Source organism: Anser brachyrhynchus (genome assembly GCF_964034855.1).
Source record: "Anser brachyrhynchus genome assembly, chromosome: 2".
NCBI classification, from domain to species: domain Eukaryota; kingdom Metazoa; phylum Chordata; class Aves; order Anseriformes; family Anatidae; genus Anser; species Anser brachyrhynchus.
Window position 1 is genome coordinate 6,685,629 of NC_137695.1, and position 15,708 is coordinate 6,701,336.

At 40.5% G+C, this 15,708-nt stretch overlaps 1 protein-coding gene across 2 annotated transcripts in view; it reads right to left on the bottom strand.

Annotated features, from left to right (window-relative positions):
* Window positions 1-8,718: 8,718 nt before the first annotated feature.
* ACVR2B (activin A receptor type 2B) overlaps window positions 8,719-15,708 on the bottom strand; it is a 92,880-nt gene continuing 85,890 nt past the window's right edge. For both annotated transcript variants that reach the window (XM_080581705.1, XM_080581704.1), the window contains exons 8-11: window positions 15,588-15,702; window positions 13,742-13,880; window positions 11,696-11,826; window positions 8,719-10,526 (exon numbers count right to left, since the gene is read on the bottom strand). In XM_080581705.1, coding sequence (XP_080437831.1) covers window positions 10,332-10,526; window positions 11,696-11,826; window positions 13,742-13,880; window positions 15,588-15,702 — 580 coding nt within the window. In that variant the 3' untranslated portion in view covers window positions 8,719-10,331. The remainder of the gene's footprint in view (window positions 10,527-11,695; window positions 11,827-13,741; window positions 13,881-15,587; window positions 15,703-15,708) is intronic.

The following is a 15,708-nucleotide window of genomic DNA, read 5'->3' on the forward strand; positions in this document are numbered from 1 at the left end:
CAGCGCCCCCTGTCAGCCCGCCATGGCGGCGTCGCCTCAGTACAATAACGTGCTAATAAAGGGTAAAACGGGATTTCCCCGAAAGCTTTTTTTTTTTAAAAAAAAAGAGTGCTCGCCCTCACGGGGACCGTGGGGACAGCCCGGAGAGGTGTGCTTAAACCAGTCCCCAGGCAGGGGACCGTACCGCCATTTGGTGACTGGACATAAGGTGCTTCATCAGTAAATCCGACAGCATGATTATTAAGTTTACCCCTCACTGGCATCCAAGCCTGTAAGCATTTCCTTCTCGGCTCCAACAAAGCAGCATTTTTGTTGAAAAGTAACTGGTATAGCAAAGAAAAATGCCAAAATATGAGGGCTGGGACTTCCCACCATCTCTTGCCTGGAGAAGGCCAGCCATGCTTCAATTTGAAGCTGAGCACACCTTTCTGCCTCACGTTTGTGGGATTACACTACTCACTATGCTGGTACAAGTATAATAAGCTCTTTTAAAAAAAATATTTTTCAATATTTTTCTATGTCCACCCCCCACCCCACGGTATCTTTCAGGGTATTCAGCTGAAGCTGAAGGTGGGGGGGGGGGGGGGGAAATAAAGACCATGAGTGGAAGCTCCATTACAATTCCAGGTCCAACGCTTGTTCTGAGCCATACCTCACACCAAAGCCATTTCCCCGCCTGTGACAGACCCCACAGCACTGTGCCACCAGGGAATTTGCCAACAGCTGCACCAGTGCATCCAGCCGTCCTCGCACACTGTGAGCAGGGGTGTGCTGCCCCGGATCAACCATGGCTCTAAAACCGGCTTAGGGTTAGCGTAACTTCCACTTCCAGCAAATATTAAAGTGTTAGAAGGGAGGGTTTTGTAAATCCGGTTGGAACCATTTTAGGTGATTACTGTCCCTTGCTCTGTTCTGCTCCTCTGCTCAAGCTGGCAGAAGAGAAGACACTTTAGGGCAAGGTCCTGGGATTAAGCTTAACCCCCATCACTGATGCTTGCAGCTGTATGACTGGACCTTGTATTGATACAGCTTAGTGTGCACGTAGTGTTGTATTTGAACAGTTCTCTGGGAATAGTAAGCGCTGTTACCACGGTGCTACAAGGGGCAACACGCTTGAAAGGACGCAGCTATCTGAGCTAATTCCCTCTTCCCCTTAGAGGGGTTTGCGAACTGTGGATCGAAGTACAGGCCTCAGCTATGCCTCTGCAGGGATTTCGTTTTGCAGCAGAGATGCCATTAAAACACCAAAAGGTTCTATAAAAAGAAAATACTTCGGATAGATGCCAAAGATATTACCAAATAGCAATGAGTTTTAACGTCGCAGCAACAACAGAAGCAATTATTTGTAATTTATTGTTTATTTTCATATACAAAAAGATAAACTTGAAATAGTTCTTTCTAGTTTTTTTCCTCCTATCTGTTGGGGTGTAGCTGCTTCACACAGGGCAAATACTACATTCATACTGGTTTATTCGGACACCCAGTGCAAAGCTGAAGCAGCAAAACTCCAACTTGGCAGATCTAATTTCAAACTTGAGACTCATTTCTAAAATACCACAGTAAAAAGGAACAAAGATCCACTGCAAATTCATGAACTATGATACAATGTTTTTTCCAAAATGTCTTCATTTCATAACTGCAATACAATGGATGTCTGCATTAGGCCTTTTTATACATACATTATATATATACTTTTGCAGAATATATATATAATATACATATAAAAATCAGCACACTTCAATCCAAAAGGGGTTACAGCAACGAGCTTAACTCTCTGTATACTTTTTTAACAGGATACTTTAGTATATCTTTTGTTAACTCAGTAGTACAAGCTATCTCTGTTCTACATTTTTATAGCTACAAGAGTGAAATATAACCTACAACATTTACATTTCACATATCTTGGTATACAAACAGTACTTATTGAATTTGAGCCAAGGACCAAAAGACTCTTTAAAAATTATTTCACCATCTGATAGAGCTTCCTGTAATTTACACTCAGTTTATTCTGCAATCTTCTAAATCATTTACGTAATCTCATAGTTTGAGTTTAAATCCATTCAAACTGGAAATCCTGGAGAAACAGGTTACTGCAAACTCTTATGTATATTCTATATATACAAGTTAAGTAACACAGCGTAATAAGACTTAGCTATTTATCCTAAAACTGATATACACATATTTCACTACGCTAGACAAGTCTTAGGATTTTTATTTTATTTCTTTAAATAAAGCACAAATTTAGAAGTAGCTGGTAAAACTTACAATAAGATGGTTTAAAATGACAAATGGTTAGGGTGAGATTTCTTTCTGCTGGTGCCAAAACATTTTCTTGTGAGTTTTGTACTATGCTGTGTTGTTTAACTGTATGTGTCTAATGTTACATGCAGAAAGCTCTTTCCACAAGAATTGACATCAAACTGTACTTAAGTCAACTTTACAGTATAAAATTTGTCAAACTTAAGGACAAATGTGAAAATATTAACAGGTGAAAGATCAGGCTTTCAACTCTATCATGAGGATCATGCAGAATTCATAAGCAGATAGTTTGAGCAGGTTGACAATGGCATTGTGCGGACTTATGGCATAGAGTAGAGGTCGAGAGTGTTACTTAGTTTGCAGTAACCACCTCCTTCAATTCTGATCCACTAACACATTCACTTTTGCATCATACTTATTCCATTGGAAGGCCAACAGCATTGCAAATGCTTGCTTCTGGGAGATTTTAATACTTTTGCAAATTATTTACAAAGATAATCATAAGCCATCAATAACCATAGAAACATTAGATGGAGAAAAAACGGGGAAAGAGAAACAATTTCTTTTCTTACTTCAAATTAATTACTATTTGAGTTAGAAAGTTACTTTTTTGGCTAAGTAAAATGAAGACTGTAGTGTGCATCAGTTACATAAAAAAATAATTAAAAAAAAGACTTTCTTGGGGGGAGATTTATATAGCAGACTGTTAATGAAAATAATGTTTTTTTGTTATTGTCATTTTTCTCCAGAAAAAATATCCTGAACCCAATTCTCTTTGGCAAAGTACTATTAAGGAGAAGTCATTGTGGTTGAAGGCCTGTTTTCATGAGAAGGTTCTCCGGAGAAGGTAGTTGGAAAAAAGAAAGGGCTAAACAGGTATCAGGTCTTGCCAACATGTTTCCTGATACCCAGAAATTGTTCTGATGCTTAGTCCACATTCAGGAGCTATGAGTCCTCCTCCAACTTCCTCCTCCTCATGGTTGTTTTTTTATTTGGTGGGGTTTTTTTTGTTTTTGTTTTTAATGGGGGTGGCACTCCAGAGATGCCAGTGACTACTGAATTAGAATTTTAATTGACTAGGATGGTTACTGATTAAACTTCAGTTCCTTAGAATGGTGGAAAAGTTGAGTAAAGTATGGCCAAAGCCCTCCCTTTCACAAAAAAACAAAAGCTAATGAAGTCTTCCCAGAATACGCTAAAGTTTTGCAATACTAACCTTACTGGAATGTTGTATACTGAGTTTTATTGTTTTTTTTTTTTTAACAACTGGAAAGATTAAGAGGCCCCTGCTTCAAAATGGGCCCAAAAATGCAGATATAGTGTTTGAATCACATCATCTGCCCCATTAAAATACTGAAATAAAAAGGCTAACAAAGGAAGCACTTTTCTGAAAACACTTTCTTAATATATATCCAGCACAATGCCATTATAGAGCTTCAGAGAAGCCCTTTTGGTTTCGATGTTGGAAAACAAAAGTTTTGCTTTTTTCCTTCAGTCCTTGGGGATCACTTTCCATTTATATATATATAGCACATACATGTATATATGTATATGATATATATATATAAACACATAGCAAGGTTCCTGTTTGTGTATGTTACAATATTGTAGTATCAAGGAGAATCCAGATAGCAACACTGTTTAACATGAGGTTTGAGGTAATTGGTTCTTGAAATACCTGGATCACAGACTGCATCCAGAAATAACGGCTGGGCAATGAAAAGTGTTTTTTCAGACAGAAAAAACTAGTAAACGAAAAGAAAAAAAAAAAGAAAGAAAAGAAAAAGAAAAAAAAAAAAGCTTACAGCAGTTGCTTTTACATGGAAAAATAAAGGCACAACAGAATAGCATTACATTTCAGAACAGCTGGATGGGCATAACACAAGTATGACCTCTTTCTGTGGAAGTGTCCCGACAAAAAGGATTACTGCTTACTTGATTAGGTTATTACTTCAGTCAGGGAACAGAGCTTCACCCAAAGACTAGAATATTAGAAAAGAAGTCCCATGTTAGTGAGTGAGGGTATTGACCAGATATGTTTAGAAAGTGCTCCAGGAACACGCACACTCACGGTCCCACTGAATTAGATGCCAACTCTGCCCCGGGCTTCCACAGGGCCAGGACTTCACCAAGAACAGAGAAGTAGGATTCAGAAATCACAGGGGCTTGCTCTGAATCATTCAAGCACTAATTTCAAAAGGCACACTGTCAAAAGAACTTTCAAGTAGCACAACATATTTTTTGGTTTTAGGTTTTATTCAGTTAACTTTTACCCTGCTGGCACTGTGCTGTCAAGATTAAGAGAACCAAAGACTGGAGTGATTTTTAGGTCCAACAGGCAAAGTTAGTTTACGTGAAAAGAAAATATTTTAAAGTTTTTGTTTTTTTTTTTCTTTAATACCTTTAGAATACGTTGGATTGGCTACACAAATTAGGAATGCTCTTTCTCTAAGTAGGACTTTGGATGTGACGGTGCTCCTTTTCCTTAGTGCTTCTGACCCAGACAGTAAAATCTGACGCTGGGAACACAGAGCACATCTGCATGTTCTGGTGAAGTCTGACTACTGTATTATTGGTGTCACTTCAGTGAGAAGGAACTTCTGGGAAATGCTTTTATCAAGACTCTACTGGCAACAGCTCCTTACAGATCATATTGTCAACGCAGCAAACGCGGCTGCTATAAACGGATATGGCAGCGAGTTAGATCAGCCCAACTATTTGGTCTCAGTAAATTTTTAACACCCTGACTTCACAACTCACTGCAGCATCATGGCATATCTCAAAAGACACACTGCTCACACATGGATACTTGCATGATTACATGAAGAAAACTTCCTGGTTAAACTGAAGATGGTCATAGAAAAGCAATAAGCATTTTTAGCAGAAGGGATGTGACATGCACGATAACCTATTAAACATATACTCAGTGCCGCCCTCAAAGCATGTCCAAGTACATCCAAACTTGCTCCTCACACTGGTTTCAGGCTAAATTTGTTCTACCCTCTAGACTTTGATGTAGTGCACACTTATTTTAAACAATATATATATATATTTATTTGCTGCGCGTACACAGACCTTTCTCCCTTTTCCCTGCAGAAACATATTAGACACTACAAAAATAATTTGTGGTATAAAAGAATTCTCACACAATGTAGAATTTTTGTTTGTATATGTAACTAAAATATATATATATATATATTTCCAAAAGTAAAAAAGTCAAAATGTCCTTATTTTCCTCTATTATATAGTCTATTTTATTTACAGTGTTACCAAACAATATTCTGTATGTAAAAGTGATAGTAGTTTGTGGGACACTTCCTGCCTAGCAACTTCTCAAGGGGAGTGTGGCTTGTAGAGGACTGCAACAACAGCACTGTCACAATATTATCAACCAGCACCTTCCTCTGCCATAGCAGTTTCTTCCTGACTAAGTGAAACCAGATCTCTCACCTGCAAAACAGGTAAATTCTGACAGTCTGCCTAGAAAGCAGCACAAGAGGAATAAAACCTGTGCTCTCCAGTTTCTATGCTATGATATTAAGGGGGGGGTCAGCATTCCTAACAGCAAACGCCTGTCCAACCAACCTGGAAACCCCACTCCGGCAACGCCGGCATTCAGAGGACCCAAGGCTGCTCCCACTGAACTGAACAACAGAAACAGCAGTGAATCACGAGACCTAAGCAAAATGCAGTAGAGTTACTGGGGTGTACTCATGTACCTTTTCTTTGAAACAAACATAAACACAAAGACCTTGGCATTTCCATAGGTGTAACTTTACCAAGCATAGTTTATTCTGTAAGAAAATTTCAGCCAAAGAATGAGGCAGAATAAAAAAGTGCTTTTCTTTTGTCTTCACTGGAGAAAACGTCATTATCAGGACTAGCTGAAATCCTTAATCAGAATAACGAGTAGGCCAGGTATCACTTAACTGATGGTTAGACCAGTTAATAATAGCCTTCTCTTAGAGTGTGCACATATATTTCAACAGGAGCCACATACAGTTTCCAGCCTTGCTGTACTAATGCAATTGTAGTAGCAAGTCACAGCTCTATCACCTCAAGAAAGCAATTTTAGCTCCTGTGGTATTTCCAGTCTCAAAACGTAAGCTTAAACTTCCTTCACCTAGGAAACCAACCCAGCCAGTGCAATAAATTAATAAAAGGAGTGAGGCCGGAGAGAGGGGAATCCTGGCTCCTCGAGTCATGGAGAATTTTTACCAGGATATTCATGGTTAATATTTTCCTAAGAACTGCTATACAAGAGAAGAAGTTCAACAATACAATTTTGCGACAAAATTTTTAAGAGCTACTTCCTCAAAATCAGAATGGGAAGTGAAATTTAGTGTTTGGGAAGTAACATAAGATGTGTTGCATCCAGCGTTTTCAAGGGAGTGTTAAGAGGAAAAGAGTCACAATTGCTTATTACAGCTACACCTATGGATGTGCCCTGTTGCTGACCCGGAAAAAGCTTCTGCAATACTGAACAAAACCAAAATCATGTGTCAATGAAAGTTCAAATGCTAGATTAGTGATGAGGAAACTACTTGCTTGACAGCTCAAGTGTTTAAAGACCAATAAGTTCATCAGAGCTTGTCTTCAGTAATAAAATAAATAAATACCAGTTAAAAGAACAACTTTAGCTAAACTGGTACAAATTTGTAAATAGGTAAAAGTCCAAAATTTCCTTCTCTGCTGCGGTAGCAAGACACACATACCAACACACATTTACAATTTGTAACCGAGCACACATGCATTTTGGAAATTGTTTTTAAAATCAGTTTCTGAACCCTGCTGACAAGATGATCTATAAGGAACCATTATTCCAGGTAATACAATCAACATTCGGTCAGTTTGTACAGTTCCCCGCAGTAAGGTAAGCTACACGTGAGAATTTTTGTTTATGCTTTCTCAGAAGAGACGATTTAAGAGACTGTCTAATAGGCTATTAAAATCATATGGCACTTTCAATAAATACTTTAAAGCTTCTCAAAGAAATCAGGATAAAAAAGCAACTGCTGTAATAAGCCTGTTTTAGCCATTATACATAATGCTGAAGGAAAAAATCCAGAACAGCAAACAGATATTGACAGTTAAAAGACAGTACAGCTTTTTTCTTTCTGCAGCAGTGTGAACCAGCTCCCATTCTTGGGGAAATGGGAGCAAGCCCACCTCAAAACAAGCATTCACTCAGTCTTAACTCTGCTCTAGACTCCACCCCAACCCTTACATCACTTCACTTCTAAAACATAGTCACATTTTCATATAAATCTCAGTGCAGAAATGTATTAGAATGTGAGAAGCGCTGATCCTGCAAACCTTTACGACCACGCTTAACGTTAAGTGAGCAATCGATGGCATGCCACCAGAAAAGCCACCCACACGCTTAACGTTCAGCATAGGCACGCTGCAGCATCAGCCCCAAAGATGTCAGCCCTCACCAGCGACATCGGCTGGGTCAAACTGGTGTCCTTCTGTCCGGTTTTGTCACGGTGTTCTCAACAGAATCACATTAAGGAACAGAAACTTCCAATCCTACACACGGAAACACAATTACATGTGTGTACATACTAATATGCAATATACATTCAGTAACTTGAAAGAATAGGTTAAGACTTTATTCAGATAGACAAATTAAGGCAATTATCTTCATGTCTCTTCGAGATAAAGGACTGCGTCCTCACTTGTGACCTCTAGGTTTTAAAGCTATATTTTTCAAGAGATATATTTCAATTTACTTTATATTTTCTCCATATTTTCTCCAATTAGCAATTTTGTTTGCTTAGTAAATTACATTTGTGCAAGGGTCCACACTGGCAATTTAGCAGTGACAACAAGCCCAATTCATCTGTATAGTACAGAATTTTACATGTTTTGTTTTTTTTTTAAAAGGGTGATTAGTTCAGGACTGCATTTTGGCTTAACACAAGAAAAAATTTAGAAGTTCTGGCCATCCCATGGACATAACTTTGTCAGTCTAGCAAGACACAGAATTCATGTTATATTCAAAGACCAAAAAAAATAAGAATAATAATAAAAAATAAAAATTAAAAAAAACAATAATAATAACAATAATAAAAAAGATGTACTGTCCTTTCACTAAAACAGACAAAACAAAAACAAAAACAAAACAAAGCAAAAAAACACAGAATGGAAACAGCCTTCACAAATAAAAGTGAATAATGCCCAGGTACCTTATATAGGCAGTTATTCTACAACTGTATACAGTTATTTACAATGGTGCTTTATAAAACAAACAAACAAAAAAATGGTAGCACTTCCTAAAAGATTTTGGAACTTTTTTTCTTTTTTTTCTTTTTTTAAAACTCCCTTGTCATAAAAGCCAACTTACATTAAAATATACTTACTACAAGACAACACAACTAACAAAATATATAATAAAACTCATACAAGTAGAAAATTCTGAGGTATTTCTGGTTTGAGGTGGTCTGTGGTCATGAAGTTTTTAATTTTTTTTTTTCAGTTTAAACCTCGGAAGCCACGTAACGTGTGTGTGTGTGTGTGTGTTTTGTGTTTTTTTTTCTTTTTTTTTTTTCTTTTAACATTGCATGTATTGCAAATTAAAAAAATATTTCAATGTTGAATCAGCAGCATTAGGAACATTCACTGACTAGAGCGAGTTTATGGCATAATAAGAGTAACGGTATTTTAGAATATGCACCACTTGAAGACAAAAGAGTTTAGCCACAGAGTAAGGAGAAAGTAGCGTCAAAGAAACCAGTCTGCGAGATGCCGTGAGAATCGCTGCTGCTGCTCAGCTGCCTCGGCAGTCTGCAGCCGCACAGTTCCTAGGCTTCTGGGATGCTACAGGAGCCATCTGCCACCGGTTCAGGTAATTTCCACCTCCCTACAACCCCAAATTAAAAAGAAAACAAAAAATTTACAGAGCCAGTTTTCACACTTTTCCTCTTTCCACCATCTGCACCGGTGGCTTGGGCTGGCAGATAATCAACCCCGAGGCCAAATTGCCTGAAATGACTCACGCTTCAAGCGAGATGCAAATTTTTTTCCTATGTTCCAGTATTTTACCAAAGTGCTTCTGAGAACACACTTTCCCACCTCTTCCAATTATGCTGCTTAAAAGCATCCTTCCCGTTACTATCCAGAGTTGAAAAACAAAAGGTAATCATAGTTCTGCTTTTTTTCTTTAACCACCCAAGCCCCAGAAGCTGGAGTGAGGATGAACTAGCGCCTTGCTTACAGCCACTGGCTCTTTAACTCAGCTTTCTCCATACGCTGCAGCCGTTAATACTCTGCCCAGAAATGTCCTTCCTCTCCTCTAATGGTTACCTGAGAAGTAGCTCCATAGCAAATGATGTTTCCCCAAATGCTGCCAAGTCCAACGTCACTCTCCCCACCCCTATTCTACGCTCCCCCCTTCAATTCTACCACCAAGAATTAACATTCTCTGCCCAGTTACTTTTTTTCCATGTTACAATGACACCCGTTAGATCCGTAAAAGACACATCTGCTGTTTTTTTTGAAGCTCACTTCCAAAAAGAACCCTAAAACAGAACAGAACCCAAAAACCAAAACAAAATGGGGAAAAAATCCTTTTGAGGAAGGTGTAATCTTATATAACAGTCTTAAGTTTCCTCCAAAGTTTGCAGCATTGCATTTTCTAAGATGGTAGGTGGTTTTCCTTTATGTCACAGATGCTCCGCTCAGAAGACAGACCGATAAAGAGAAACCCAGAAAACTGAATAAAAAAAAAAAAAATAAAAAAAACGAACTGAAGTGAGTTTGTTGAGGTTCTGAGGTACCTGCACCTTTTCTGCATTCATTAGTCGGCACCTGAATGCTTGCTGAAATGTCCATTTTTTTAATACAGTAGAGCAATGTGCTGGTAAAATTGATCCAATCCAAAAAAATAATAATAATAATAATAACAATAATAATAAAAAGTCAAGATAAAATAGCAGCTGCATTCACGTGTTTGTTGGATTTTTGCGTTTTTGTTTTTTTGTGTGTGTTTTTCTTTAAAACTTTTTTCTTTTCTTTTTTTTTTTTTTTTCAAATCCACTGAGTCTGGAAAGACAAATGTGAACCAGGACTTAGATACTAGACTCTTTGGGCGGCAAGTCCACGTTGGTGACGGACGTCACGATGGAGACGAGGCAGTCCGAGGTAGTGCCGTTTACGGATTTGCGGATCTGAGCGATGCGCTCCTCGACACAGCCCGCCGAGAGCCGAGCCTCCGCATCATGGTCCCAGCACTCTTCGATGGTCACGCAGAGCTGCGCCAAGCCCTGTGGAGAATGGAAGAAAAGCTAAGCATCGTTTCTCCGTGGTATGCAAATTAGCATGAGATTAGCTTTAAAAATTGCTTTCACTCCGTTGTTTTCGTTTTTTAAGCTTCTGGCTTCTAAGGCTGTAGGGTTTGGTCATATCCAGCTTTTTTCATAGACCCGAAAGTACTTTTTTTTTTTTTTTTTTAATAACAAAGTATATCACGAGATTTAGCAGTTAAAGCCTTAATAGACAAGCCATGATTCCTATGATAACACCACCAGAGCTGGCAGTTCTGTATCAGTTATGATGAAGCAGTTTTGTTTGCAATCACTTCTGTAGATATCCAAAAAACACCTGAATCCAACACTGCTGGAAGAGCACTGCTCATATTTGAATCCCACTCATCCGGAAACTGGAACAGTCAACTCTATCTACACTCAGCAGCTCTCCCTGACGTCTAGGCAATGAGTTATTACACCTGAATCTAGCCCAAACAGCAGCAGTTTGGCCAAAACAGAGGCATTTGGTTCTTACTGAAGCCCTGTGAGATTTCATGATCTGCTCACTTTCCCAGTCTGAAAAATCAGCTCTTTTATTAAAAACACTCATTTGAAATTATCTACCTCTGGGAAACCCATGCTGCATTTTACCTCATTGTCTGTTTGCCTTCATGTCTAATTAATTTTTCCCCAAAAAATTGCTCAAGTCTTGCATGCTATCTGGGTTGTGAGGAACATGTCTCCGATGGTATGGATCATTCTCTCTTCAATAATCAAAGGGACTTTATTTTCCATTCTTTAATCACATTAAATGAGTCCTACTAAACAAATGCACAGCACACCACGACACATTCCCTGTTTATTTGCTCCGTCTGATTTTAATCAGCGAGTTTACCCTCCAAATACAAAACGGGACAAACATAAAGGGGAATGCGAAGGTGCCATGCAAGCCCTCGTTCCCTGACTCTCTCTGCAGGAGGCCAGTGTGCTAGGACAGCACCAGGGAGTGGTGAAGACATGAAGGTCACCTGCAGTTTAGTTTGTGCCTCGGGGCACCTCAATCCTGCCAGATCACTAGAAGATTTTCCTGCAATTTTTCCCTTTGAAGCTAACACATGATGCATAACCGCATCCCTCGTGCCCCTCACGCAAGAAATAACTTCCCCCGTTAACCAGGAGGGACCTACAGGGTGTTTCAGCCAATGATCCTTGAACACGGGGCGCATCTTCTTGTGAACCACCACTTCTTGCAGGTCCTCAAGGGATGGGTGCTGACCTATTTCTTCTTCGAAAGGCAGCATGTATTCATCCACCGGACCTACAGTGCAAGCAAAGGACCAGGTTAGTATGGAAACAGCCTCTGTAGAGCCACAGCCTTCACAGAGCCACATCTTCCTCGTGCACAAGCTGTGGCTCCAGAGCAACCTCAACCCACTGCAGCAAAATAACCTAAAGAAAGGTTTCAGCATGAGCATAATTTCATTTTAGGCACTGACTAGCAAGGTCAAGCACATACAGCACTTGTAACAGCTTCCTATGTGATCTGGCTTGTTCACAGATTTAAGTCAGCCCTGATAGAGTACAGCCAGATGCATTTGTCCCAAGAACCAGCTCTGAACTGCAAAATGATTTCTGAATGCTTTCGTTATACCTGTTACAGCTGTGAACTGCTCTGAGCTCCAAGAATGAGAAAACTGTTCTGAGTGCCAGTGCAGACCCTGGACTGCAGCAATAACTTCTGATCATTGAAACGTCATTTGGCCTCTGGCAATGTGGAGATGCCCTCTTAGAAAAACGCAGCCCAGCTTAACAAATGGGCTTTCTCAGGGTGCTCAGTGGCATTACTTATGATTTCTCAGTAGCGAAAAGTGACCTCCTGCAATAGTGGGAGTAATTCAAGAGGGTCTTTCCAGAATAAAACAAAAGAACCGACCACTTTAGCTGGTCATGAACTGTGACACCAAGAAAATTATGTTCAGGTACTCTGAAAAAAAAAACAGTCACTAAAACAGCTTATCACTATTCTTGTTGACACAATGCCAGTCAGTAAAACAAACTGAAGTGCTTGTTCCAACAGATGGCACGATAATGCTCATGACCTTCCATTCCTCTTCTTCAAAGAGGAATCAAGACTATAAAGAGCTGCACTGGTGATCTCCAAGCCAAACCTACTGATAGTACGACCATGCTCTCCAACTAGCCTACAACTGGAACTGAGTCAATGCTCTGTTTCTGAAGTTACACTCACTGCCTTTCAACTTCAATGAGCAAGACAAGGCCCGTCTGTCAATGAAGTCAACAATGTTGACCATAACGATGGAACAGATCTGTTAAATAAGGTTTTGTACGATATCACTTCTGAGCTAAAAGTGCAGATAGGGTTCGGCGTAACTCTCCCTCAGCCCAAAGAAAGTCTTCCCTCCGATTTAAAGGTGCTGTGTGTGACACTTGGAGTATCCTGGCCAGCTACTTCCTAAGCAAAGTTGAAAGGGGATCACAAAAATAAAAAGCAAAAATCCAGATAGATATCTGGGGGTGCTCAACTGAGAAATCTTATTGCTGCCTCTAATAGAGACCTGCAGAGTGATCCTGGGTACAACTGCTTCACCCTGCTATGCTCTTACGTCCCTGCTCCTCTGGCATTTTATCTGGTTAGACAGGAACTTTTTGAAGAACCACACTCCTAGGCTCACATCCGAATTACAATCAAGTTCCTCTGTGCTCCTACAATATTAACGTCAATGTCTGAAGTGCAGGTAAGGTACTATTAATTCACAAACTTGATGTTCAGTCCAGAGCACCCATATCTACACAAGTAGGAGTTGGAGCAGGCAGCTTTGGAGATAGTACAACAAAACGACAGCTTCCGTGACCAGAGGCAAAGTCCTGCAAATAGCAAGGATGTAACCAAAAGCAGATGGGCTACTTGGACAGAAAAGATGACCCATTTTGCAGCATCATTTTAGGATAAACCCCCCTGTGAAAGGGGACACCATGAACTTTGATGGTATTAAAAGCACTTTGAGACTTGAACACTACAAAGGCTATTACCCACATAAAATGACAGCTTACATTATAAACGAAGCAAATGAAAAACATGTTAGCAGCCTAATAAGAATATGCCATTGATTTTTTTTTAATTATTATTTATTTTTAACAAAGCCAGGCCCATTCTCTGGGCCAGCAAACCATGCTGAAACAGAGCTGTCCCTGGGGCAGATCTTTAGTCTTACCATCAACTGCTCTACATCTGGAGACTAATTCCCACAATACCAGTCCCATTGCATACATGTCTATTCTCAGGAAGGCGTCTCGTTGGAAGTTGATTGCTCCCTCTAACACTTCAGGAGCCATATACCTCCTCGTTCCCACCTGCAGAGAAAGAAACAGCTCGAGTTAAATTCCAGTTGGGTCCGTCAGCCTCCGTTGGTCAGAGATGAATGACAGCTGCTTTCATTAGCCTTAAGGCTACTTCTGCCAAATTTGCACCTCGCTCGAAAGACAACCAAAAGGGAGCTGTTTCTTCTGACACCGATTCTCATTAAGCTCACTTGAGCCTAGATAAGCTACCTGAAGGAAAAAGCCAAAGAGCATGGCTATATGTGTCGTATACATTCAGCGTACGCTATAGGTCTAATTCAGATGCAGCGAGGCACAGCGAGTGGGGATGAAATCCTTTGCATCCCACTGCATCTTGCTCCAGCAGCACATGCTGGAGGAGAAAATGCTGCCTTTGGAGACACACACAACACCCCGAGGTCAAGACTTGGTTATTGCAGCCGGTGAAAGTTCAATTCCCTTTCTCTAAAAATACATATGGAAAAAGAAAAAAGAAAAGAAAAGAAAAAAGAAAAAGAAAAGAAAAGAAAAAAAAAAAAGAAGAGTAAAATCAATGTATCCTGAAATGGTAGGAAAAGGTGTTGGTTTCAGAGCCCTGGATAAAATCATCCGCAGGAATGGTAAAAGCACAAATCCCCCCTGCCCTGACTTACCAGGGTCTGGTTTGGAAAAAACTCCCTCTCCCCACCACATAGCACGCCTGGGTGCGTTCAGCCCAGGCAGAGCCATACAAAACTTCTCAGATATTTATGGCTCTGTATGGGGCAGAATCGTAGCCCATGATGTAGGAGAGAGGAGAGCACAGCAAGGTGAAAAGCACCTTTTTAATATGGGAGCTGAAACACTTTTTAATATTTTTCTTTAGGGGTTTCTCATCTGATTTTACTGCTACCTGAGGAATTGGGCAGAAGGGGAAACGTAGATGTGAGAAAGCATGGGAAATGCTGGAAAAATCCAAAGAAAGGTGGCAAAAATGAGGAAAGCTGTGAGGAGCTAACCTGAGGTAAGGGTAAAAAGGGAGATGGCATTGGAGACATGCATTCCTAAAACCCAGGAGGTGCCCGGAGGAACAGCTGCCCTTGCTGCACCCCTGCCCAGAGACACGGTGAGGGGCCACTCACTGCAGCTCACAGGTGGAAAATCCCAAACTGATGAAAACGCAGGAAATTGTTCACACAGCGCAAAGCCAGCACGCAAAGTTCACCGTTGCGAAAGGTCACCCTGGCAGCGAGCCTGGCTGAATTCTTGAAAACAACTCTACAGTTTTAGGAGTGTTAATGTTTAATACCGAGGCAATAAAAGAGTCATCACGTCCCGTGTTTGAAGGGAGAAGTCGCTTGCCACCAGGGCCAGGACAGATTGCACCTCTACTTGTACAGAAAGTGCCTGTATTGGAGGAAATTAAATGCACAGAAGCGACACTGCAAGGAAAAGGTGCGTGGGGGGACAGGGGAGATGTCATGTTTGCACCAGCATGTAGGGGTGGGTTCCCATCACACAGAGCCAGGGGCTGAGAGCTGCGGCTGGGCTCAGGGTTGCATGCTGCTCCCGTTCCCCTTAGGTCTCACTCTCCAGGGTCATGCTAAAGGGGAAAAAAAAGGTGCTTTCCCCCATATGAATTACGCAAGGAAGAGGAAAACATTCCCGTAATCTCCCTGCCTCCAGTCTGCATCTGCACAAACCGCCTCCACGCACGAGAAGCTGACTTTTTACAATGTTATTTTTAAAGATAAAGATTACCTGTCCATGAGTGTCCCCTGGAGGTTTTCCAGGTTCAAACCGTACAGCTAGACCAAAATCGGCCAGCACTGCCGTCAAGTCGTTCTTCAGCAAGACGTTTTTACTCTTGAAGTCCCTAGAG